The sequence below is a fragment of the Salmo salar genome, chromosome ssa24, assembly GCF_905237065.1.
Source record: "Salmo salar chromosome ssa24, Ssal_v3.1, whole genome shotgun sequence".
NCBI classification, from domain to species: domain Eukaryota; kingdom Metazoa; phylum Chordata; class Actinopteri; order Salmoniformes; family Salmonidae; genus Salmo; species Salmo salar.
In genome coordinates this window covers 14,120,894-14,148,156 of record NC_059465.1, presented here as the reverse complement: position 1 = coordinate 14,148,156, position 27,263 = coordinate 14,120,894, and the positions used below count along the sequence as shown (strand labels likewise).

Sequence of the window (27,263 nt, the reverse complement as noted above, 5' to 3'; positions counted from 1 at the left end):
CCCTCTGTACATATTCAATTATAGTTTTTAATCCCGGTGCTGAGTTAATGTGCAGCGGCTAATTGTATAGCTAATAGGCTATGTTTTTGTAGATCAACTGGGGTGAATGAAGCTACAGCAACCAATGCAATAATGGCTAGGGTAATTTTTGCTTGTTTTTGCTGTTCTCCAAATAGCATTTTAGGGTTTTTAAATTGTATAGGAATGCAGTTAATGAGCTTCAACTTTAACTAAGACCTGTACTAAGGCCCTAGACTCGCTCAGGTGGAACAAATTTGAACCTTTTTTCAATGCCGATTTGAATGTCATTGAGAAAACAGAAAGGTGTCAAAGAAATCCTTTCCGAGTTTAACGGTGCAATATGCAGAAATCACTCCACTGTTTCCTGGTTATAGCCTAATTTCAGTTTATGGGATAAAACTAGCAATGTATACTGTAGATAATCATTGTACCATCTAAACCACTGTGAAATGTATTTTCAATAACCAAAAATATTGTATTTTCAGCTGGTTGAAGTTGGTGTCCAAAACCGAAAGTAAAAGACAAAAAAAAATGAAATTTAAGAACGGGAAGCATAGAAATAGTGCACATAGAGTAGATCTACTGTTTGTTAGACTTGCTTTCAATGAGAATGACCGATCTATAACTCAATTTGGTCTGGTCACCAAAAAAGTTACATATTGCAGCTTTAAAAGTAATCCTAGAAGTAATCATCTATTCTTTTCAAAAGTACCTGTAATCTGATTACAATATCTTTGCTGGTAAAGTAATGGATTACAGTTTATTTAATTATTTTGTAATCCGTTACTTCCCAGCCCTGAGCCTGAAGGCTACTGCAAACCATAAACATAAACAAGCTTTCGAAAACAGTTATTGGCTACCTCTCTCTGTTCAATGACAATTACACAATGACCCCGCCCTTTGTGTCAGAATGATTGCGCCTGCTCAGTCCGCCACTCTGTGCTTTCTCCTTCACTGTGTCCTATTGCGCGAGACACAGAACGTTCTGAAACTTCGCTCAACGCCCCGCAAATAAGGTAGGACATTTATGGCACCTTCAGGGATATTTTATTGTGAAAAGCTCTCACGGAAAAGCCTGCCTATTGGATTGATACTGAAAATATATTTTACTTATTTGATTGTTGTTTAAATGGCTCAGACGCGTAAAGTGTGGAAGCGAGAATACAGTGTGGTAGGCCACAGCATAGTAGGGCTGCAGGACATACAGGCCTGTCTGTCTAAACAGTAGATATCTCAACACTTTAGGAATATTTAAGAATTATTTGGACAAATTAGATTCGTATAGCACTAGACTATGCAGGTTTATTATAAGCTATATCATTTATTATGGGCTATACAACCTAAAATATACAGATTTGATCGCTAACAAGTGCGCATTACGCACAGTGTTTAACTTTTAGTGCCAATTACATGTCGTTTCAGAATTTCAGCAGGATATTAAAATGGTTAAGAGATATTGTCAATTTTATTGTAGATTTTGTGATTTGTAATAATTTCGAGAGACTATCTATAGTTCAAGCGCAATAGGTTTTTGTAAACAGAGCAATGCATTGAACTATGAACAATGGAGACCTAGTCTAGCCATTTGTCTCTTCCAAAGGGAAATATATGTAATCCCATAAATTACACACTATATGATAGTGTCCGTGTTTTTGTAAAATGTTTAGTAAAGTTGAAGGCCCGTTAACAGCATGGTTTGTGCTGCAGAAACAAGGAGGGTTAGGTTTGTCTTCGGGTTGGCACGGTGGTCTTTACGCACGCTGGTTCTGGTGTAACATGCAGCAAATAAATAATCCACTTTCGATTTTTGGAGCCACCTGACCTTCTATGTTCATTCATGAGTGTAGTAGACGGTCGGCCCACCAACAGGAATAAAAGTGAAAAGATTGGGGATTTCAAGTGAACGTGAAAACATTGTGTGATAGCACAATAAGTGTTTTGCTCTTCTTGAACCTTTGTCGCACTCCGAAGTTCTGGAATCCTATTGCGCCGCCGCCTATGGACAACAAAGAATGATACAAACCTTGCTTATTTTTGTGGTAGTAGTGTCTGAAGCAGTAGGCCTAGGCCTAGTAATACGCCTGATGAGAGAAGTCCTATAGATAGTTCTAGTAGGTTCAAGTTTAGACTCGTTAAAATAATGCTATTAATCACAATCTAGGCAGTGGTGTAAAGTACTTAAGTAAAAGATACTTTGAAGTACTACTTAAGTCGTTTTTTCTGTATATATAGGTCCATGTACACAGGCTGAATATCAACCCCTATAGAAACATGGCTGTCCTGAAGTACCTGGCGTTGGGTGGAAGGAATGCACTGTTGAGTAGGTCAAGATGTGATGCCACACGGCCAGACTGCTCATTTGGCAGGATTAGGCAGCAGGGCAGCATTTTCTGAGCTAAACTGGCCAAGGCGCACCTCCAACAACAAGAAGAATTCTGCCCAAAACAATTACAATTTCTCTCAATCAGTGGCGTATGGGCTTTTTAGGTGAGCACTGATGCCGCCCTTTGATAAGCAGTGCCCACTTTGTCAAAGGCAGGGGTGCAAAATACTTTGCGTGTCCATTCCCAGCACACCTCTCCAGGGTGCTGTTGGAGAGCCACATCTCTGCAGCGCTCCACCAACGTTCCCTCAATAACAACAAAAATCGAACAGAAATCATGTATCAGATATAGGATTTGGTAAAAATAGTATGTGGCCTTCTCTGTAGCCTAAAGGCTGGACATAACATTAATGACAGTATAATTAGACAGACACTTTTTACCAAATGCAGGTTTCTCCGATCAAATAGCCTAACCTAAATGCCGCTCAATCAAATAGAAAATTTGCTGTCATGTTAACAAACAACATTTCCTAAAAACAGGACAGGTCAAAGTAAAATGGACAATGAAGAATGGACAATTACAACAGTGAGTTTCATCCCATTGTCATGATCAGTGGTTTCAAGTTTGTGTCCGTACATTTTTGATAAGCTGATCGTAGTAAAAAATGTAATATTTCTGCATTTCCCATTGTGTAAACACATTGCAAATAGGCTTGCGATAACTCCTGATAAAGTTGGGTAGCTGATATTCAGAGCTTAAATAGCCAAATCGGCTAGTCACAGGAATCAGGACTAATAAAGCCAATGCAATGGCCTGTTTAAAAAAACGGTGGGCCTACCACATGGATGGGCATTCATACAGTTTCATTGTGGGCCAACATGGTAGGCTACACCACAGTAAGCACGAGCCAACGTCTTTTTTTTGGTCCTGTCTGGATGTCGTTTTTTTGTGTTACAAACGGTAGGCTTACCACATAAAATTACATTTCAGGCAACACTGTAGACTACACCTCAGTAAGCACGGACCAACGCCGACACCTTTTGGACGTCTTTTTTTGGGGGCAATTCCGGACCGGCCATGATTTACACATCCACGGACATTGGTCTCACCTATGGCGGCAGAACGGCAAGGACATGGGTGCATGGGTAGCCATAGCTAACCCATACACCACTGTACATTCAGGCTATAAATTCACAAGGTGTAACGTCACTTTCCCCGACCTTATCTCTGTCACAAGTATTGCCGTGTTGAATGGAGGACCAATACGCAGCAGGAATGTGGATGCTCATCTTTTAATTATATAGAATGAAGCGTACACAAAAAAACAAGAAAAACAAGAACGACGAATGACAGTTTTACAGGCTAACTCCAGAATGCTTAGCAGTGCAAAATATAACTACCCACAAACTACAAACCAAACACACTCCTACTTATAGGACTCTCAATCAGAGGCAACTAGAAACACCTGCCTCCAATTGAGAGTCCAGCACCCAAACCTACACATAGAAAAACTAACCTAGAACATACTAACCCAGAACATACACCCAAAACCCAGGAACACATAAATAAAACACCCCTCTACACCACACACAAAAAAACCCACCATACAAAACAAATATACCTCTGCCACGTCCTGACCAAATATAATACAAATAATACCTAAATACTGGTCAGGACGTGACAATCTCACACATTCCACTACCAACATGCCACATAGGCCCGTCTGGGTTACACTGCATGAGAAGATCTGTTTTATTAATTGCTGAACATTATCAGCCTACATCGTTTGTTAAACATTGGATTAAAAATAGACCAAGGTATAATGGTTTAAAAAACATTTACTACTGAGTAACAAGCATATAATAATGGTTTGTACGCCTTTTATAAGCAGCCCTTAAGTAAAGCGTCAGCCTCGCCTGTCCCTAGTCGGTCTCCATCACCAAACCAGTGTCTTTGGGCTGACATTATCATTTTTGCAGCTAACTGATCTCCCCAACAATGATGCTTATTTTGTTTGAATGGCATAAAGACTAAGGACTACTATGGTGAATGATTGTCTGGTTGGTAACTACATTTCCCAGGATCCCACTGGATGTGTTATGCCTATCTGTTGTCAGTTGTTTTCCTGTCAGGTGCGTAGCTGATTTATGGATGTCGTTGTGACCCCTAGAGCTCAGTGAATGTGTTTTTGACATTGTTTGGGGGACAGGCTAGTGAAGTTGTCAGAGAGGGGACTGTGCGTGGGGAGTGAGGAATGGGGGTGTGGGGGTGGATCACGGTAGAGGAAAGTAGGGGTCGAGAGAGGATTTATGGGGGTGGGGGTTGGGTGGGAGTGACGAGGTGTGTGAGGTTAGGGTTGCAAGAGGTAGAGGAGTAAAGCACCCATTTCAAAATGGCGTGGCCATATGAGGTATGGTGTCGAGTTCACCTGGGTTATTTATAGAACAGAGGTTAGGGGAGAGGAGGAGAGGGAAGGAGAGGGAGGAGGGTGAGGAAGCTGGGAAGAAGGAACTGAGTAAGGAGGGAAGAAAGGGGGCAGGGTGTGTGTGTCGGTGGGGTTGGGGGGGGGGTGATTGACAAAGACAGATTCCACACCATGCTGAGTCTGCAGAATGCCACCCTTGCATCAGTCAGCTGACTAACATAAAGCCTTTGAGCATGGACAACAGCACTGAGACAGGCATAGAGGACAAAAGGTGCGTCTGTGTGTGTGTGTGTGTGTGTGTGTTTGTGCCTGTGTGCTAAATTCCCATGCGTGCGAGGTGTGTGCGTGTGTTTGTGCATGTGTGCTATATTCCCAGTGACACCAGGGTAATCACCACGAAAGCAAATCATCCACCTCACCGCTGTGCCCCCAAATCACCAGATGCTCTCGGTACCACAGTATTGTATGTGTGTGTTACCAGATCACTATGTTCTCATAGATGGGCGTGTGCTTGTCATCTATAGAGCCTATGGCTTTGGGTGATAAGCATGTCAGCCAACATGTCAGTCATACGGGCCATAGAACAGTGTTATTGTTTTTATTTTAAATAGCTTTTTACCCATTTTTCTCCCTAATTTTCGTGATATCCAATTGGTAGTTACAGTCTTGTCCCATCGCTGCAACTCCCGTTACGGACTCGGGAGAGACGAAGGTCGACAGCTATGAGTCCTCCGAAACACCACCCTGCCAAGACGCACTGCTTCTTGACACACTGCTCGCTTAACCCGGGAATTGTATTTATTTAACCTTTATTTAACTAGGCAAGTCAATTAAGAATATTCTTTTTTACAATGACCGTCTACCAAAAGGCAAAAGGCCTCCTGCGGAGACGCATGCTACAAAACACACATCACGACAAGAGAGACGCCACAACACTACATAAAGAGAGACCAAAGACAACAACATAGCATGGCAGCAACGCATAGCAACACAGCATGGTAGCAACACAAAATGGCAGCAGCACAACATAGTAGCAGCACAACACATTGTACAAACATTATTGGGCACAGACAACAGCACAAAGGGCAGGAAGGTAGAGACAACAATACATCACACGAAGCAGCCACAACTGTCAGTAAGAGTGTCTGGAAGCCAGCCGCACCAATGTGTCGGAGAAAACAACATACAACTGGAGACCGAAATCAGCGAGCATGCACCCGGCCCTCCACAAGGAGTCGCTGGAGCACGATGGGACAAGGACATCCCAACCGTCCAAACCTTCCCCTAACCCGGACGATGCTGGGCCAATTGTGCACAGCCTGGGATCGAACCCGGGTCTGTAGTGACACCTCAAGCACTGCGATGCAGTGCCTTAGACCGCTGCGCCACTCGGGAGGCCCCATAGAGCACTGCTTTATCAGTGTTGAGGACACACCCTTTGCTTCAATATTAGAGTAATAGTTGCAGGCCCTGCCCTGGAGACGCGCTCATGGGGAATTGATCATGTGTTCTGCCAAATGTGAAGAGCTCAGAGGAAAGGGACAGTTTGATTGCATATGTGGCTATAGAGTCACAGTGCTACATGGACTGTGATGATAACCACGCCAGTATAGGGCATGCAACAAAGAGACCGCAAACTTAAAGAGACTGCTTCGGCTATCCTTTCCAAAACCACTTCCAACAAAAGGCAGCACCTAAAACTCAATACAAATTCACAAAGATATCCAGTCCATTTAAGCTGAAACAGACCAACTACAGAGTACAGACACCACCAGCATTGTCGTGAACAGTGAGAGATTGCATGCCAAAGTCTTCTGTCCTTCCTTCCCCACATCCGAAGAGTCATGTCAGACAAAGGAGGAGAGAAGGCGAGCCTGGTGAGGAAGGAGGGGGAGAGTCCAGCAGCACAGGCCAGTCAGAACAAAGGAGCTCCCTGTGTGCCATGTTGCCACAAGGGTGAGTGGGGGAGATACGGAGGTGGGGGAGGTGGGGGAGAGAAGGAGGTGCGGAGACAAAGATGTTATCAGGGTCCCCTCGACTAAGAGGTAGATTGATCAATCGATTCAGAATCTATCATACAGATGTATAGCACTTATTACAAACACACATGTCAGAGAATAGGCTTTGTCCTAAGTCTTAGACCGCCTTGTCCTTGCCTCTGTTCCTTCATGACTTCTGATTTGAAAGGACTTGACCGGTCACATAATATGTTCAATATGACAAGCCATTAATCTGAAAGGTAGGAAGGTATGTAAGAGGGTTGGGACACAGCCCCTGGACACCAGCAAGAGCATAAAGAGACACACTGCCATGGCAAAGTCACCTTCATGCACAACCCGGTAATTTATCCTAGCAGAGACTCAGGGGACCCTGGTGACATCATAAAAGCTTGTGTAGTGCAGTTGTGTGCAGTGGTGATAGTTGCTGACCAGCCAAACTCTGGCTTAGGCTTACTGTCGCTCAACAGCACATAGTAGAGCGAATGCTGTGGCGTATACTGTGATTGCTATATGGCATACATCTTCTTCCACTTCATGCTAACCGTTTCATTCCCAGGCAGCTAGCTACGAACAATGCTGACTTAGGCAAAAGAAGTGGCAAGATTTTAAAGGCACAGTTCACCCCAAAATCAACACATTTTAATCATACCATGGCCCCATTCAGGCTGTCCCTAATATGGTGCCATGTGGTTTCCTGTGGTTTCCAGTGGTCAAAACACAAGTCAATACCATTAAGTTAAACCATGCTAGGTAGCGGTCTGCTAATGGACTGATGCCAGGAATAAATGGAGTTAAACAAATTGGCTGGGCTAAAGTGGGGATGTAGGGGGGAGCGACAGGCAATATATCACAGGCCCAGTAGACCAGACCAGGCAGGGCCAGTGTAGCTGGCAAGGCCGTCAGTACTTCGCAGTACGTTGGCTTTACAAAACACACCTTAATAAAGGCTTCAACAAAACTTTGGATACGACTTTAGTATGAAGCAATGTATTGACCATTCATACTGAATAGCCTAGTATGCTAGTGTGGATATTATTTAGGACACAGGCAAGGAATGTACGAGGGACTTACCAAGGGTAAGGCATTAGTGGGCCTGTAGATCCTCTAGTTAATAGACGCTGTGTGGTGTGTATGTTGGGGTGTGTTTGCTTCTGTTGAAAACCTTTCTAGAGCAGCGTGTGGTGTGTGTGTGTGTGTGTGTGTGTGTGTGTGTGTGTGTGTGTGTGTGTGACTGTGTGTGTGTGTGTGACTGTGAACGCATGGATAGACACTGTGTGTAGGCCTAGATGCTGTGTGTGTTTGCTTCAGTTCAAAGCCACTTCACCATAACACAGCAGTGTTCTGTGTGAAGTCATAGGTAGGTACTGTGTTGGGCCTATTTTGCATAGAAGTAATGTGATGTTTTGCTTGTGTGCTGGAGGTCGTGCTCCATTTGTACAGCATTTTGCCTCCTGTGACTCAGAAAAGTGATGTTGAGGTATCAGAGATACACCCCAAACCTGTCTCTCTCTCTCCACAGTCACCATGGCTGTTCCTCCTGCATATTCAGACCTGGGAAAAGCCGCCAAAGACATCTTCAGCAAGGGCTATGGTAAGTCAGTAAATTCCCCAGCCCCCCACCCACCACCACACACAATAAGAAAGGGAGGACACAATTACATATTTCATGTGTCTGTAAGCTCTTAGGATCACTCCAACCTATGTCTCCTCTCTTTCTCTCCTCTCTTTCTTTCTCTCTCTTTTGCTCTCTCCCTCTGAGACCATAAACCTCAGCTGGTCATCAAGAACTCTGTGACCTCTAACCTTATTTATGACCCCAGGGGTCAGCGGATGGGGGCTGGGACTCAGTGTGTGTGTGCTTTTAGACTTGTTTCATGCTCATTTATATTGAGTCAAACAGTGCCTCTTGTCATCTTTGTTTCATACCATTAGATCTACTTTTCTGCAAATGTTCTTGTTTCACAACTGTAAAGCTTGGATGACCCTCAATGAAGACCCTCAATGAAAACCGTCATGTAAATTATGTATCCAATAACGAAGGGCTACAGAGAAGTATCCCAAATCAAAATGGGGCTGCTCCTCTATTTTTTATGAATAGAAACATGACTTTTCTTTTCCCCCTCTCTTCCTTCTCCTCTTTCTCTTTTCCCCTCCAGGCTTTGGAATCGTGAAACTGGACCTAAAGACCAAGGCCCAGAGTGGAGTTGTAAGTACAACCTCTCTCTCTTTCTATCTCTCTCTTTCAATCTCTTTCACATTTATTGAATTCCTCCTCTGTTTTATACCTTAAACCATATGTTTCTTGGAGTTTGATGAGAGCGTGGTTGTCCTATGTTTATTTTGCATACAACCTTCCCACAACTTTCTGGGAATGGTGCAGGATACCCAGCTAGCACATGACGTTCTGAGAACCTTAGGTGGGAATTTCAGTACTTCAGCATAACATTTTCTGCAGGTTTCCTCATGGTTCTATTTAAAGTCATGTTCTCAGAACATTAAGAAAAAACCACAAGAAAACATTAGTAACGTTCAAAGAATGTTCTAAGAATGTTATTTAAAAACATATACATTCTGTTCTGTGTCAACAAAACTTTCTATATTCTACCTTAAGTGTGTTCAGGTGTGTTGGCTGCATCCACTAATTGGCCACACCTGATCTTAATGAGTGCTTGTTTCCTTTGTAATGGGGTCTGTTTGAATAGACAAAAATGAACAGCTTTGTCTGAGTAAAAAAAAAAACATGTCATGATAGCTCCATCATGGTGGTGCAGTGGACTAATTCCATGGATAGAGAACAGAAGATGATAGGTTATCAGAACATTATTTAATTACCTTAAAATAACCTATAAATCCGTTAATAAAACCTCCCAGGCAAACTTTCAGAGAACCATAGTAAAACATTCTTAGAACGTCCCTGCAACCTAAAAATGAACGTTCACAGAACATTTTCACTTCTATTTTCAGAATGTTTAAAAAAAAGTTTTACCGGTCAGAAAACGTATTACTTTGTTCCCAGGACCAATGGGAAACCAAAAACCCACAACTTCCCTATGAACCAAATGTGCTACCTGGGGGTAGACTCCTCTCTAAGCTAAAATATATTTACCTGGGATTGCCATGCAACACTCATTGATCAGATGTGTAATATTTGAGAAATACTAAGACACACATTCACATTACATTGTGGTGCTGGGGATTAAATAAACCACGTTTTTCAAATAATTTATCACAGATGTGTAACATTTACATTTAGGTTACTCTCGATCAGAGTGACCCATGCAATAGTCTGTGTGTTTGTGTAGTCTATCCTTACAGTATAAGCTGCATGTCTAGACTCTAACCTCAGGGCTGAACAGGAAAGTTAAAATGGCTGACTCACTGTCTGCTGGCTGTGTGTGTGTGTGTGTGTGTGTGTGTGTGTGTGTGTGTGTGTGCCAGAGAGTCTGACAAATTGTCTAACACAGTCAGCTTGGCAGATCACTGTCTGAGTACAATCTACCTCTACGTTAGAACAAAATGGATACCGCCCATAGCATTGCTGCTCCCTAAATACTTTGTGTTATATTCTCTTAAAAGTTGTTACGGGCAACAATACTGTGTGCAGGATTATGTTTGTTTTTTTGTCATTGTCTTCATCTTGTTTCGGCCTGTACACATTTTGGATATGGTCGATTCCAGAGTTATGGACATTACATTTGCAGGCAAAATCACAACTTTAATGTCTCACAGAATGCACAAACAAAATGTAAATGTTGATGTGTATGTTTATAGTACCCCTTGGGGGGAGTGTATAGCCCCCCAGCAGACTTCTAAATATTGGCATGTTGGAGAAACAAAGAAAATAAGAAGAGTTCTGGATGTTACATGAAATGGACAAGCTTTTTGGGAAGGGTGAACATATTAGCAAACGTCTGTGAGTTTGCAAGTATTAGGTCAAAACATGGATCGCCATTTTGAAGGAAAGGCATGGCTGAACACAAAAAAAGATCATTTAGAAAATATTGTCATTTCCATTCTTACTTTAGAGAGGGAAAACGACTTTTATGGATGTTACACCCTCCATTATGGATGTTAGAGTCTGAAATAAACATTCAGGTCTTAAAGATTTCATTATCAAAATCTATCATAACACATTTGTTGTCATTTGGATGGTTTTTCAAAGGTCAGCAGAAGGCATAGTACTTTAGGATTGCATCATTACAGGTAGCCTGAATAGGCCAGTACTGATTTTCTTCTCTCACTTTATATATATCAAAATGAACCTTTACCAGTTAAATTTAGACCTAAATATAATTAAAAAAATTATATTACAACTTTTCTGAAATATGCAAATTAGACTATATACATGTGCCTATACTGCCAATCCACCTTTCTGGACACTGGATAAAGTCTGTATATTTTGGGGGGCTTTCATTTGAAGAAGAAAAAAAACACTCCAGGACTATTCAGATTGTTGAAAAACACTTTTTATTATCGTTCTATCTAAACAATAAAAAATAAACAGTACTGCCATGTATGAGAAATGCATTTCAGCATATATTTTTCAAGAGAATCTTAGCTAGAACACGTCATTTTCAAGATATCAACAATTGCTTCGGTAAAAGTCTGAAGAATACATCCCAGAACAACCACACAATCTTCTGAAGCTAAAATATGATACATCAATATCCATCCCATCCACCACCGTAATGGAGGTTATGGATATCATAAAAATGAAACGAGAGAAACCAATTATAGACCATGTACAACCTTGAAAGTTATCTTTACAGAGAAAGTTTCAAGGTGATCCGATGTAAGGTGCATGTTTTACAAAAACATTTCCTTAACTTTATGGACGTTATATTGTCTGTGCCATTCACACCCCTATCATTACAAGACTGTAGAAGACACAAACACAACTCAAGACACTTCAATTTGGTCTGTATTGTTTCATTAACATCTCATCTGGGGGACAGCTGTGAGTGGAAAAACAAGCTATGTGAGCCCTTTCTAAAAGCCATGAAATATGATTGACTGAAAAGCCTTTTTTGAGACTTGCTGTAAATGGTCAAAATTCATGCAATTTCCTTCTTAAACTTTTCAAATAAAACCTAAACTCCAACAAAAACCTAAGCATAATTATGAACGTGGTTTCATTTGGGCATGCTCATGTTGACCTTTCCACGGAACTGCCCATATCTATATCAGCCATTTGAATAACTAATCTTCCTCTCCCTGCGATTGTATTGAATCACAAAGCAGATTTCATGAAATACACTTTACTTGGACTTGATCATTTCCCCCAAAAGTCAAGCGTTTCCTGTAAATTAGATGTTGTATATCTATGATTCACAGTTCAAACAAGCTGGTGCAGTTTTGGTATCTCTGGTACACACATTATGTGCATTAGAATCTTCTTCTTTTCTGAAAGAGTGGAAAAGTGATTGAATGTGAATATCTGTATGGTTCTGACCTAACGATATCTGCCTCTCTCTTTCTCTGCCTTTTTTCTGCTTCCTCTCTGGACTTCATTGTCAGATGGTAAGGGTGTGTGTGTGTGTGTGTGTGTGAAGGCTTTTCCTCCTTACAGCTGTTCTTGCAGCAGTGTCCCAGCTGATTGATTGATACGATTCCCATTGCACTGCTAAGGCCATAATGACATTAACTCCTATCCCCAGACAGACATTTAGACTGGTCTAACTGGCCCGGTTACTGGTCTACAGGTTACTGGTCTGCCAGTGACCAGATGACTGGCTTGAGCATCTACCACTACTCAAAACGGTAGCTGCTGACTACAGCCAGTCATGCAAACCTAAGAGGAATTGCTTGGCAGAGATGTGGTAGGGGTACTTATCTCTTTCCCTGTCTATTTCTCTTTATCTCTGTATCCCCGTCTCTTTCTCTCATCAGTGAGGAGTTATGCTAAGCTCTCTTTAACAGCCTCCTCTCCTGTAACAACAGTTCCCCTTCTCTTCTACATTTTCTCTCCCTTGCTCCAGTTTCTTCTGCTGTGCTCTCTTACTTCTCTGCTGTTAACCATCCCTCATTTCCCTCCTCCTCACCCGCCACTCTCCTTCCATCTCTCAGGAGTTTGCGACCTCAGGCTCCAGTAACACAGACACAGGGAAGGCCGCAGGTAACCTGGAGACCAAATATAAGGTGAAGGAGCTGGGCCTGAGCTTCAACCAGAAATGGAACACAGACAACACCCTGACCACCGAGGTCTCCATAGAGGACCAGGTGAGTTTGAAACCAGTTTAGCCCAAAATCAGGTTACACCGCACCAAACCAGCTCCGGACAGCACTTGATGTTAACTCATTGAACACCAGTATGTAAATGCATCCAATAGACTCTGATCATTAAACCCAAAGTTTAGTCGGTAATATTATTACCCCTATTGTTCTCATTGTTCTGTATCTGCTGTTCACCAATATGTAATCACTGGAGGCTACTGACGGGAGGACGGCTCATAATAATAGCCGGAACGGCGCAAATGGAATGACATCAAACACCTAAAAACCGTGTGTTGGATGTATTTGATACCATTCCACCTATTCCGCTCCAGCGAGTAACCACGAGCCTGTCCTCCCCAATTAAGTTGTCACCAACCTCCTGTGTATGTACTGTATCTCCTTCTCTGTCCTGTGTTTCTGTAGTTGGCTAAGGGCTTGAAGCTGGCTCTGGACACATCGTTCGTGCCCAACACTGGGTAAGCTAATCACTCACTGGTCAATCATTACCTCCCTCCATATGCCTTAGTGGTGCACACAAACATTAAGGATTTTGAAATAAACAGCACCAGTAAAGGCAGTAAAACGGTCACTTGGGCAGTTTATTTCATCCGTTGTCAAATTGGGGAACATAATGTCACAGCAATCCTGACACCCTCTCTACGTTCCTCCTGTCCCCTTCCCCTCTGTCTGCAGTAAGAAGAGTGCCAAGCTGAAGACTGGTTACAAGCGGGACTTCATCAACCTGGGCTGTGACCTGGACTTTGACATGGCCGGCCCCACGGTCCACGCTGCTGCCGTGCTGGGCTATGAGGGCTGGCTGGCTGGGTACCAGATGGCCTTCGACACAGCCAAGTCCAGACTGTCCCAGAACAACTTTGCCCTGGGATACAAGGCTGGGGACTTCCAGCTCCACACCAATGTGTGAGTACCTCTACACCTAACCCTAACTACTGTCCAGCAGAGGTTGCTTTGTGTTTGCGCAGAGTTGTTTTCTCCATGCGCAATTGTTGTTGTCATGATCCACCAGAAGTTGATTTAAGAGCTATGTAGCACCCTACTGATGAAGCCCATGGTGTTTTGTCCTCTCAGTAACGACGGTACAGAGTTCGGTGGCTCCATCTACCAGAAGGTGAACTGCCACTTGGAAACAGCCATCAACCTGGCCTGGACGGCTGGCAGCAACAACACACGCTTCGGCATCGGAGCCAAATACCAGCTGGACAAGGACGCTTCCCTGTCTGTGGGTACCACAACCACACATACAGAACCACATACCAGTCCATAGTGCCAGAACCAGAACCACACAACCATCCAAATACATGCTTGTCTCACCTCTTTGTGTCTGTCTGTCTCCCCCTGCAGGCCAAAGTCAACAACGCCAGTCTGATTGGAGTCGGCTACACACAGGCCCTCCGGCCAGGTAACTCAAAGCTGACCTTTAGACCAGATAACTAGCTGCATCTGTCTATATCTACACACCTTGCCTATTAGTACAAGGAGTTGGTTAGAAGAAAGGAAGAGGTGATGTCTATGCTCTATATATGAAAGGAGCTGTACTTTGTGTGTGTTAAGACTGGTGTCTCTCTCTGTAGGAGTGAAGCTGACTCTCTCAGCTCTGATCGATGGGAAGAACTTCAACGCAGGCGGCCACAAGGTTGGCATGGGCTTTGAGCTGGAGGCATAAGGATGGAGGGGAGAGGGGGATGGGTGAAGGAAGGCAAAGATCCCGAATCTGACAAAACACACAAACACACACACACACACACACACACACACACACACACACACACAGAGAGTGCGTCTTTTGGCCTTAACCCTACAGCCCTTAGCACCCTCTGAGACCTCCAGCACTATATTAAAATGGACAGACTGTCGAGAACCAAGTGTTTTTTTGGTTAGTTTTAGGTTCACCATCTCTCTGTATTATCTTAGCAATACCACTACGTAAGGGACATCTGTCATGCCATGGCACTGGAGCAGGCAGCCAGCGAGCAAGTCTCAAATAACACTCTATTCACCAGGAGTTTACTAATTCACATAGGGCTCTGATCAAAAGTGGTGTACTGTATGCAGAATAGGGTGTTTGAAACAGACAAGTCTGAAGTCAACCTTTTGTTCCACTTCCTCCCCATAAGCAGACATATCCTCTTTTCTGTGCGTGCACCTTTTTAGTAGGGTTTGATTGTGTGGTATAATTTCACTTTGCCTGAGATCATGTATTTAATCTACTTTTGACTTGTGACAAAATAAATTAGATTGACAGTATACTTTTGTTTGTGTATTTGTGGTACATTCTATTGATTCGATCAAAGCCAGAGGGGAGTTGTTTTCAAGGAATAACTTATTTTTTAAATGTCATGATGTTCTGTTGTCCCAGACCTTTTACAGACCTGTTTGTGGATGGATGTCCACTTTCAGTGATACATTAACAGGGACACATTGACACGAGCATACTGCAATAAAATGGGCGGCCAAGAACTTGAAAATGAGACCGTTTGATTTTCGGTTTCCAAATCAGGGAAAATATCTGTAGTACAGAGAACTTGAAGATTCCACCTTGACAGTAAGATTTGTTGACTGACTTGTATTCCCATTCCAGAACATAAAGCAATGTAACAATGGCTGAATGTTCTGCCCAGAGCCATACATTTAGAAAGTTAGGCCAACATTCTGTTACATAGCATTGTTTAATTATTCCCCATGTAATGTTAAGGAAGCTAACCTGGCTGCCATAGAATGTTTAAGTGTCATGTAAATGCATCATAATGCAGAAACCGCCGTGGCCTACTAAATACATGGTTCTGGTTCTGCCTAATGTCCCACTGTTTTCTCAATGTCTCTTGTTACCTTTGTTTTGACCATTTCAACTCTCTGTGTGTAAGTATCTCTGATTGCCGAACTAATACCCCATACATTTCTCCATTTGAATTCTCTTATTTTGGTTCAGAGTTTTGAGAAGGCATACAGACATGGTGGATATCTTCCTTACCTCTTTGTAATTACATTTTTTTTGTATTTTATTTTCTGAACTCTACCACTATCATGCAATTTTGTGTCTGCTGTGCTTGGGAGAGGGAATGTTGTCAATAGTTGAAACCTCAAACTGGAATTCATGGAATAAAGAAGAATTTCAAAATCTTTGTGTCCTTGTTTTCATCCACATTTTGTCACTTGAGAAATACTGCACCAAACATCTTGGTTAGATGTAAGACCTCGGCAAAACCGAGGTTATCTTAGATTAATTTGGACTAAGTTTGACAAAGTGTACTGGCTACGGCGTCAAACGGTACAAAATAAATAAATAATAAATGCATGAAATGAAATGTATGCATTCACTACTGTAAGTCGCTCTGGATAAGAGCGTCTGCTAAATGACTAAAATGTAATATTGCTGCTTTTTTCTCGTTTTTTAAGCAAAGGTATTTTAACTTGTTATGGATAGGGGGCAGTATTTTCACGGCCGGATAAAAAACATACCCGATTTAATCTGGTTATTACTCCTGCCCAGAAACTAGAATATGCATATAATTAGTAGCTTTGGATAGAAAACACTCCAAAGTTTCTAAAAATGTTTGAATGGTGTCTGTGAGTATAACAGAACTCAAATGGCAGGCCAAAACCTGAGAAGATTCTGTACAGGAAGTACCCTGTCTGACCATTTCTTGGCCTTCTTTGTCATCTCTATCCAAAACAGAGGATCTCTGCTGTAACGTGACACTTTCTAAGGCTCCCATAGGCTCTCAGAAGGCGCCAGAACGTTGAATGATGACTTTGCAGCCCCTGCCTGAAAAACAGTAGCGCATTTGGATAGTGGTCGATCTGAGAACAATGAGACGGGTGCGCGCATGCACGTGAAGAGTCCATTTTGGATTTTCAGTCTTTGAACGAAAACAACGACTCCCGGTCGGAATATTATCGCTATTTTACGAGAAAAATTGCGTAAAAATTGATTTTAAACAGCGTTTGACATGCTTCGAAGTACGGTAATGGAATATTTTGAATTTTTTTGTCACGATACGCATCCGCGCGTCACCCTTCGTTACCCTTCGGATAGTGTCTTGAACGCACGAACAAAACGCCGCTATTTGGATATAACTATGGATTATTTGGAACCAAACCAACATTTGTTGTTGAAGTAGAAGTCCTGGGAGTGCATTCTGACGAAGAACAGCAAAGGTAATCAAATTTTTCTTATAGTAAATCTGAGTTTGGTGAGTACCAAACTTAGTGGGTGTCAAAATAGCTAGCCTGTGATGGCCGGGCTATCTACTCAGAATATTGCAAAATGTGCTTTCACCGAAAAGCTATTTTAAAATCGGACAATGCGATTGCATAAAGGAGTTCTGTATCTATAATTCTTAAAATAATTGTTATGTTTTTTGTGAACGTTTATCGTGAGTAATTTAGTAAATTCACCGGAAGTGTTCGGTGGGAATGCTAGTTCTGAACGTCACATGCTAATGTCTTGTCTTTAAAATGGTGTAAAATAGTCATATGTTTGAAAAATAGACGTTTTCGGATTTTCGAGGAGTTTGTATTTTGTGCCACGCCCAATCATTGGATATTGGAGCAGTGTTCCGCTAGCGGAACGTCTAGATGTAAGAGGTTTTAAGGGAGTATGCGAGCACAGATGTTCACTTCGCCTAGCTGAATTCTGCTAGGAGCTAACCGAACCTATGTACGCGGACACCTTTACAGTTTGTTACAATATCTATCAAGCAGATAGTTCCTTGGTGGTTGAAGTTCAATTCAACCAGATACACATACTTACACTTAACAATAATAAGACTACAGTAAAATACAACAAAATCAAACAACCAAATATTATACTGCAAAATATATTGAAACATCAATAAAAAAATATACAGTATACACAAAAACTCAGAGGATATCCTGCATCAGCCTTAGTTATGTAAAGTGAATTTGGAAAGTATTAATTCGGAAAGAATATAAAAGCTACAGCTAAAACTTTGGTCAGAAAATATTTTGTGGCAAGCATAAAATAAAATATTTGAAAGATTAGGAATCATCACCAGAGTTCAGACCAGACTTGACCCCTTTAAGGACCAGTACCACCAGGACCTTAGTCAAGAGGACAGTTTGGATCTGACCAGGCCACTGGTTTAAATACAGCTATGTCACCTGGTTCAGTAAATACATTTTCCCCATTCAAATCTACTGGATTACTCCAATGCGCCATGGTGTAGATTACAGGGGGTGTTGGCCATGTTAACGTGGACACCCCCATAAGCCTGGAAAATATCAATTTTGAATTCAATACATTCTTTTAGGGGCAACTACAAGAGTCAATATCAATGTCAAATGGCGCAATGCACTCTGTTGCAGTAAGTCTTCCCCACCACACAGCAGCAGCAGAGGACCACAGCAGGGAGTCTGGAACGGGACACCGCTTCTGTTTGACATCAGCTTGAGACACACCACATTAACACACTATCTGTCCACCAGTCTGTCCACCTGAAGGTGATAGGTGTGTGTGCATGTGTCTGTGTGTACTCACGGCTGCTGTAGGCTGGGTCTGGGGGTCAGTAGAGGGGGAACAGAGGAGGAAGAGCAGACCCCATCCACATGACTCCCACTCACGGGGCTGCGCACTTTACTCTGAATAACAACGAAGGATACACACTGATCAGGGGAGTGTGTGTGCGTGTTTCTATATATATTTGTGAACTCTCTCCTGTAGATTCACTCTCAGCCATCCTCTCCTATTCACTCTCAGCCATCCTCTGTACCAGGCCCTCTACATGGAGTAGCAGCTCCAGCACACACTGACGACACACCACCGTCTTACACACACAGCGCCAAGTCTAGTCTATCAAATGGCTCTTTTAAGCTGCTGCTACTCTCTGTTTATTATCTATCCATAGTCACTTTAACTCAACCTACATATACATATTACCAGTGGTGGAAAAAGTACCCAATTTTCATGAGTAAAAGTAAAGATACCTTAAAAGAAAATGACTCAAGTAAAAGTGAAAGTCCCCCAGTAAAATACCACTTGAGTAAAACTCTAAAAGTATTTGGTTTGAAACGTACTTCAGTATCAAAAGTAAAAGTATAAATCATTAAACATTTCTTATATTAAGCAAAACATATGTTTTTTTGTTTTTTTTACGGATAGCCAGGGGCACAGTTCAACACTCAGACATAATTTACAAACTAAGCATTTGTGTTTCGTGAGTCTGCCTGATCAGAGGCAGTAGGGATGACCAGGGATGTTCTCTTGATAAGTGAGTAAATTAGACAATTTTCCTGTCCTGCTAAGCATTAAAAATGTGACAAGTACTTTTGGTTGTCAGGGAAAATGTAAGGAGTAAAAAGTACATTATTTTCTTTAGGAATGTAGTGGAGTAAAAGTAAAAGTTGTCAAAAATATAAATAGTTAAGTAAAGTACATATATTCCAAAAAACTACTTAAGTAGTACTTTAAAGTATTTTTACTTAAGTACTTTACATCACTGCATATTACCTCAATTACCTCGACTAACCGCACATTGACTCTGTACCGGTACCCCCTATATATAGCCTCGCTATAGAGAAAGAGAGATCTGGAGACAGAAAGAGATAGAGATGAGGAAAGGGAGGGGGAGAGGGGAGAGAGCGGGAGAGCGAGAGGAAGAGGGAGAGAGGTCGTTTCCCATTCTATAATGACATGTTCTCAGAATCACAAATAGAATATCAGGTGTCTATAATCTATATGACGGTAAATGGTCATGAAGGGAGAAGTGGTAAACCAACCTCTGGGTTTCTCTCTGAGTTTGCAGAACAACTCCTTGGCCTTCCCCTCTCTGTGGCCCAAAAGAGGTGAGAACAGAGAATGAACATTTACAGTATTCGCTCACTAAAGGCCAAGCATCAGCTGACACGACGAAGCTGGTTAGATGTATTTATAGATCTTGCTCTGAGTTAACTGGACTGTTGAGATGTTTCTGTCGGTCTCTTACAGTTGGTCCAGGGCCTCTCCACTCATCCACAGTTGTCTCTTGAGCTCCACAATGTCTGTCTGGAGGAGCATTATCTCCTCTCACGTCACTGGGCAGCTCACGGCTGGGTTTCTCTTTGTAGTCCATAATAGTTTGCAAGCCCTGCCACATCCGACGGGCATCAACAGCCGGTGTAGTAGGATTCAATCTTAGTCCTGTATTGACGCTTTGCCTGTTTGATGGTTCGTCGGAGGGCATAGTGGGATTTCTTATAAGCGTCCGGATTAGCGTCTTGATCCTTGAAAGCGGCAGCTCTAACCTTTAGCTCGGTGCGGATGTTGCCTGTAATCCATGGCGTCTGGTTGTGATATATACGTACGGTCACTGTGGGGACGACGACGTCGATCCACTTATTGATGAAGCCGGTGACTGAGGTGATATACTCCTCAATGCCATTGTATGAATCCCGGAACATATTCCAGTCTCTGCTTGCAAAACAGTCCTATAGTGTAGCATCCGTGTCATCTGTCCACTTCCGTATTGAGCTAGTCACTGGTACTTCCTGCTTTAGTTTTTGCTTGTAAGCAGAAATCAGGAGGATAGAATTATGGTCAGATTTTCCAAATGGAAGGTGAGGGCGAGCTTTGTATGCATCTCTGTGTGTGTAGTAAAGGTGGTCTAAAAAAAAATTCCCTTTGGTTGCACATATGAAATGCTGGTGGAAATGACGTAAAATGGATTTAAGTTTGCCTGCATTAAAGTCCCCGGCCACTAGGTGCGCCACGTCCGGATGAGCATTTTCTTGTTTGCTTATGGCCTTATACAGATTTTAGAGTGCGGTCTTAGTGCCAGCATCGGTTTGTGGTGGTAAATGGACGGCTACGAAAAATATACATTAAAACTCTCTTGGTAGATAGTGTGTTCTACAGCTTATCATGAGGTACTCTACCTCAGGCGAGCAATACCTCAATACTTACTTTCTTAATATTAGACATTGCGCACCAGTTGTTATTGACATATAGACACACACCACCACCCCTCGTCTTACCGGACGTAGCTGTTCTGTCCTGCCGATGCATAGAAAACCAAGCCAATTGTTTATTATCTGTGTCGTCGTTCAGCCACGACTTGGTGAAACACAAGATATTACAGTTTTTAATGTCCCGTTGGAAGGATGGTCTCGAACGGAGCTCATCCAGTTTATTCTCCAGTGATTGCATGTTGGTCAATAGAACGGATGGTAGAGGCGAGTTACCCACTCTCCACTCACAATGCCCCCGGATCTGCGCACCTTGTATCTCTATCTTTTCTTCATGCGAATGGCGGAGATTTGGGCCTGGTCCAGGAGAAACAGTATATCTGTCATCCCCTGATCTGTTTCAACTGTCCTTGTGCTTGTTTCCACCCCTTCCAGGTGTCACTTATTATCCCCGGTGTATTTATCCCTGTGTTTCCTGTCTCTCTGTGCCAGTTCGTCTTGTTTGTCAAGCCAACCAGCGTTTTTGTGTCTCAGCTCCTGCTTTTCCCAGTCTCCCTTTTCTCGCACTCCTGGTTTTGAGCCTTGCCTGTCCTGACTCTGAGCCCGCCTGCCTGACCACTCTGCCTGCCCTTGACCTCGAGCCTGCCTATCGTCTTGTACCGTTTGGACTCTGACCTGGTTACTGATCCCCTGCCTGTCCTGACGTCGAGCCTGCCTATTGCCTGGTACTGTTTGGACTCTGACCTGGTTTATGAACTCTCACCTGTACCCGACCTGCCTTTTGCCTACCCCTTTTGTTATAATAAATATTGGAGCTCAACCATCTGCCTCCTGTGTCTGTATTTGGGTCTCACCTGGTGCCCTTATAATATCCTTCGCGTCAGACTCATTAAAGAAAAAAAATCTTCATCCAGTTTGAGGTGAGTAATCACTGTTCTGATATCCAGAAGCTCTTTTCAGGCATAAGAGACTGTAGCAGCAACATTACGTACAAAATAAGTTACAAACAGAATAGCACACAGAATAGCACAATTGGTTAGGAGTCCGTAAAATGGCGGCCATCCCTGTGGTGCCATTATACACAGTGTATAACAACATGCTCACATATTCACATATAGAGAGTAGAGACAGTTGCTTTAAGTTTAATTCTAGAGGAGAGAGAGAGAGAAAGAGAGAGAAAGAGATGGCCCATTTTCATTATTATTTTTCAGTTTTCTTAGCATTAGAGTTTGCGTGTACTCACGGACAAAGCGTATATTTTCTGGCATTGTGGATGGGGTGAACTGTGGCTCATAGCTGCAGGAGGAACGGTCAAACGGAAACACCAGAGAAAGGTCTGTCCACCTCCCGTCTATCTCCTGAGATAGAGAGAGAGAGAGAAAGAGAGAGAGAGAAAGAGAGAAATAGAGTGAAGATCCGTGAAGACTTCTCTGAGCTTTCTTATTAGACTTTACCCCTGCAATATCATGACTGCTCTATATGAAACACATTTTGATTGGATTATAGATTAGGTATAACATCAGATAGATTAGTGTAGTCGATGGCACACTGCCCCGCTTCTCCCTGTGGCAGCAGGGCTAGTCCCTCCTCCAATAGTAGTTCTTGATTGGTTGGACAGATGTTGGTCTCACACACGATTTGTTGCTGCAGATCAGCCACGCTCTCATTGGCCGAGACAGAGTAGGTGAAGATCTTAGCAGACACCATGTTCAATACTTGAACCACCTAGAGGGCTCCCGAGTGGCGCAGCGGTCTAAGGCACTGCATCTCAGTGCTAGAGGCATCACTACAGACCCTGGTGCGATTCCAGGCTGTATCACAACCGGACGTGATTGGTAGTCCCATAGGGCGGCACACAATTGGCCTAGCATCGTCCAGGTTAGGGTTTGGCCCGGGTTAGCCGTCATTGTAAATAAGAATTTGTTCTTAACTGACTTGCCTAGTTAAATACAAATCAATAAATAAATAGAGAGAAACAGAGAATAAACAAAACCAATCCTTCTATTACAACCGACTGTCTTGCCAACCAAGGGTCCTGTGAGAGAGATTTGTATTGAATTAAAGACAGAGAATGGATCTGAACGTGTGTGTCTGTGTAGTTTACCTTTTGCTCCAATATAGTCACAAGCTGAGAGAAGCAGTCGGAGGTGGTCTAGGGGTCTGCCTCGCTCCTGGGGAGCCCACCTCAGCATCAGCTGCAGCCAGCCTTCTAGACGCACTCAGCAACAGACTACAACACAAATACACACCCCAATTATCAAATTACTTATCTTATGTTTTCTTCAATTGAAAGTACTTTAGTGGCCAGGAGCAATGGCCCCAGGTGGCGTTGTAGCGACTCACGTGTTAAGGTTGTTGGGCTGGGGCAGGTGACCTCCCCTGTCAGGTCCTCATAAACCACAATGTCATGATCCTGCTTCAACTTCAACTTATTATGCCTGAGAGAGGGAATGAGAAAAAGAGGAGAGAAAGAAAGGAGAGAGACAAAGAGGAGAGAGAGAGAAAGAGGAGAGAGAGACAGAGGAGAGAGAGACAGAGAAGAGAGACATAAATAGGAGAGAGAAACAGAGAGAGAGAGAGAGAGAGAGAGAGAGAGAGAGAGAGAGAAACAGAGGAGAGAGAGAGAGAGAGAGAGAGAGAGAGAGAGAGAGAGAGGGGGCAGATAATTTGTATAATAACTATAATGTTGATATATTCACAGGCATTCATGTATGCACACACACAGACACACACACACACACACACACACACACACACACACACACACACACACACACACACACACACACACACACACACACAGCTAGCTTGACGATGCCAGTACTGTCAACACTGGCCACAGAGGCCCTTGTGGGCAGTACACACATCCTCCCTCATTCTTCAGTTCTTAACAGACTTTGATAGCGTGTTGAAATACAATAATATTATAACATGAGTCTGGAGTGTGGCCTATCATAACCAAACATCCTACCCTCTAGGAATAACATTCAACAGGTTTATTTTATTGTAGCTCAAGATTGTAAACAACAGGATGAAGAAACAATGGGTATGTGTGCGTGTTTCTAACAGGTGCAAGAACTACAAGAGGGTTAGCTGAAGGGTGAGAGCGGACATAAAACTGGTTTATTTTCCCCAAAAAGAAAAACAGTGAAAAAATGTATTTGACAAAGAGGAATCTATAAGAGCTAAAAGAACAGAGCTAAAAGAACAGAGAGGGGAAGTGAGATCAGTTGTACCCACAAAGCATCTCAGAATGGATCAACTCATAAAAGTTTATCTCAGCTGGTAATCACGACAGTTTGAGGTACAGCAAAGGAAAAATAGTGATGACACTCATTGACATTAGTGCAAATGATAGGGAATAACCAATTGCAATGAAATCGTCAGCTGTGAATTCTATAGCACGCTTCAGACAACAACGGTGAATGTGACTGTTGCAATGGTAAAACGTTTGACATCATTTTCGCCTGACATGATCACTTTGCCTTGTCTTAATCTATGGATCATTGGGAAGCTACCGTCCCACCAGGCCAACATCCGGTGAAATTGCAGAGCGCCAAATTCAAATTACAGAAATCGTAATATTAAACATTCATGAAAATACAAGTGTCATACATCATTTAAAAGCTTATCTTCTTGTTAATCCAGCTGCGTTGTCAGATTTCAAAAAGGCTTTACGGTGAAAGCACACCATCGATTATCTGAGGACAGCGCCCCACATACAAAAGCATTAAAAACATTTTCCAACCAAGCAGATGCACCACGAAAGTCAGAAATAGCGATAAAATAAATCCCTTACCTTTGAAGATCTTCATCTGGTTCCAATCACAAGGGTCCCAGTTACATAACAAATGGTCCTTCTTTATATCCCAAAAAAGTAAGTTTATTTGGCGCACTTAATTCAATAATCCACCTGTTTCCTCTCGTTCAAAATGCATACAAAATGAATCCCAAACGTTACCAATAAACTTGGTCCAAACATGTCAAACAACGTTCCTAATCAATCCTCAGGTACCCTAATACGTAAATAAACAATACAATTTAAGACAGAGAATACCGGAGACCATTACCGAAGATAAAGAACGAAGTACACGCACTCAGCGGAACGCGCTACAAACACTACAGCCAAAATGGGAGCCACTTAGAAAAACTACGAATTCTATCTAATTTTTCAAAAAACAAGCCTGAAACTCTTTCTAAAGACTGTTGACATCTAGTGGAAGCCCTAGGAACTGTAATCTGGGAGGACTTCCTTTTATATTCCCATTCCCAGCCATTGTAATCAGAGGTCAGCTGAATTTTTTTTTCTTTTTCTGGATGGATTGTCCTGGGGTTTTGCCTGCCAAATCAGTTCTGTTATACTCACAGACAATATTTTAACAGTTTTAGAAACTTCAGAGTGCTGTCTGTCCAATTATATGCATATCCTAGCTTCTGGGCCTGAGTAACAGGCAGTTTACTTTGGGCACCTCATTCATCCAAACTTCCAAATACTGCCCCCTATCCCAAAGAAGTTAATTATCGCCTAATATGTTGGCATGCATAACCTTCTTTTTTTTAATACCAATTCCAATGGTTATGAAAAGCAGAATTCTGTACACTAATAATTCAATATTAAACTAGTTATGGCAGAAGGTTGAGTATGGCATTAGTCATGTAAACACATTAATCTGTTTATCTTAATTCGGCTTAAGGTCATAATCGAAGTAAGAATACACCGATTAAAACATCTTGTTTTCTGAGCAATCTTTCAAATTATTAGGACATGCAAACAGTTTAATCGTAAAAACTGAAAGTTTACATCTTATAAATACTTTTCACATAAAAACATTAATAAAAATGTCTAAAAACCTGTTTTTGCTTTGTCAGATTGTGTGTAGATTGATGAGGAAAAAAACGATGTAATAAATTTTAGAATAAGGCTGTAACGTAACCAAATGTGGAAAAAGTTAAGTGGTCTTAATACTTTCCGAATGCACTGTAAATAGTCTTCGAAAAAATAACACGTTCACTGTGGTAGAATGCTTCGATTGATTGATGATTTTCTGCATTTATCAAAGTCCCATCAGTAGCCTGATTTCAGATGTTTATTTTACCTTTATTTAACTAGGCAAGGCAGTTAAAAACAAATTCTTATTTTCAATGACGGCCTAGGAACAGTGGGTTAACTACCTTGTTCAGGGGCAGAACAACAGATTTTTACCTTGTCAGCCAAGGGATTCGATCTTACAACCTTTCGGTTCTAAGTCCAACGCTCTTATTAAGACACCAGCTGGTAACTCTTAACTGGTTAGGACAGTTCATGAGGTCTCCTAAATATCAGTCGACTAGGTGTGACAGTATGACAGAGGCTTAACATAGCTTTTATTTTAACCCATAAGAGTAGGAGTGAAATGTCTATTCTCAGCACTTAAAACCAATTTTCTACTACACAAATAGAAAAGATAGGGGTAGTGTTCCGACGAATGAGGTACACAAACTGTTCTGGTCCAGCTCCTTGGCATAGCCCAGATCTATGATCTTATGTATCAACTACAGACAGAGAGAGAGAGAGAGAGAGAGAGACAGAGAGACAGAGACAGAGAGACAGAGAGAGAGAGAGAGAGAGAGAGAGAGAGAGAGAGAGAGAGAGAGAGAGAGAGAGAGAGAGAGAGAGAGAAAAAAAAACAGGATAATGATTTGTTACACTATATGGAGTATTCTTAGTATTTTCTAAGAAATTACATACAAAACAGTAACTACACATAACATACAATTACCTACTAAATATCAAATCTACTTTGGGGCTCTACTGCCTTTAAGAACCCCTTAATTTAATAGTTATATGGACCCTGCCTCTCAAAGCAAGCACTGAACTCCAAGCACACACCTTCACCAGGAGGGCATATAGTATTGCTGTTCGCCGATGAGTGAAACATTTCACAATAAAAATTTTTACGGTCAATTTAATCCAGACAGAAATATGTGTGTTTTGCGCTGTACCCTCCATGTAATGTTATAAAATAATACAAGGGCATACAGAAACACATAAACATAGCAAGAACTTGTTTTAATATGTCTGTCTGGCCTTCGTTACATAACTCTATTTGTGTCCATGCAAACCTACTTAGGAGTTTAGGGATGGATGGTATATTGCATCATTGACAAGATGGGGACATATTGGGCAAGGCAGGAACTATTACAGAGGGTGGGTGTCTGTCTGAATTGAGGTTTGCAGTGTTTGTGCTTCTGTGATTATCCAGGAATTGTCTGTGTGACTCAAAATCAGCTTAGCTTGTTGAGCTAAAGCCTAAGAATTTGTCAGGGAGCAGGAGTGCAAAGTCTTCAATTCCTAAAATCACACAGGGAGACCCACTCTCT

General features: G+C 42.1%; 1 protein-coding gene and 1 pseudogene across 4 annotated transcripts; one reads left to right on the top strand and one right to left on the bottom strand.

Moving 5' to 3' along the window:
- The first annotated feature begins 922 nt into the window (after window positions 1–922).
- On the top strand, window positions 923–16,119 carry LOC106585056 (voltage-dependent anion-selective channel protein 2). Of its 4 annotated transcripts, XM_014170811.2 has the most exons (11): window positions 940–1,037; window positions 6,611–6,726; window positions 8,290–8,361; window positions 8,927–8,976; window positions 12,288–12,290; window positions 12,837–12,989; window positions 13,407–13,459; window positions 13,677–13,904; window positions 14,073–14,223; window positions 14,346–14,403; window positions 14,576–16,119. In XM_014170811.2, the coding sequence occupies exons 2-11, from the start codon at window positions 6,615–6,617 to the stop codon at window positions 14,665–14,667; spliced, it is 972 nt and encodes a 323-aa protein (XP_014026286.1). In that variant the 5' UTR covers window positions 940–1,037; window positions 6,611–6,614; the 3' UTR covers window positions 14,668–16,119. The 4 variants fall into 4 exon arrangements, with proteins under 4 accessions (XP_014026288.1, XP_014026289.1, XP_014026286.1 ...); XM_014170813.2 differs by lacking the exon at window positions 6,611–6,726 and having other exon boundaries at window positions 923–1,037; XM_014170812.2 differs by lacking the exon at window positions 12,288–12,290 and having other exon boundaries at window positions 941–1,037.
- A 1,422-nt stretch (window positions 16,120–17,541) lies between these two features.
- On the bottom strand, window positions 17,542–24,440 carry LOC106584927 (inhibitor of nuclear factor kappa-B kinase subunit beta-like; annotated as a pseudogene).
- Between the last annotated feature and the right edge of the window lie 2,823 nt (window positions 24,441–27,263).

What these genes read in the sequence shown, in the direction of transcription:
- LOC106585056 (XM_014170811.2), top strand. Translation starts at nt 6,615, where the DNA reads ATGTCAGACAAAGGAGGAGAGAAGGCGAGCCTGGTGAGGAAGGAGGGG. An exon ending in TGTGCCATGTTGCCACAAGG is followed by an intron (nt 6,727 to 8,289) that starts GTGAGTGGGGGA and finishes CTCTCTCCACAG; the next exon opens with TCACCATGGCTGTTCCTCCT. An exon ending in TCGTTCGTGCCCAACACTGG is followed by an intron (nt 13,460 to 13,676) that starts GTAAGCTAATCA and finishes CTCTGTCTGCAG; the next exon opens with TAAGAAGAGTGCCAAGCTGA.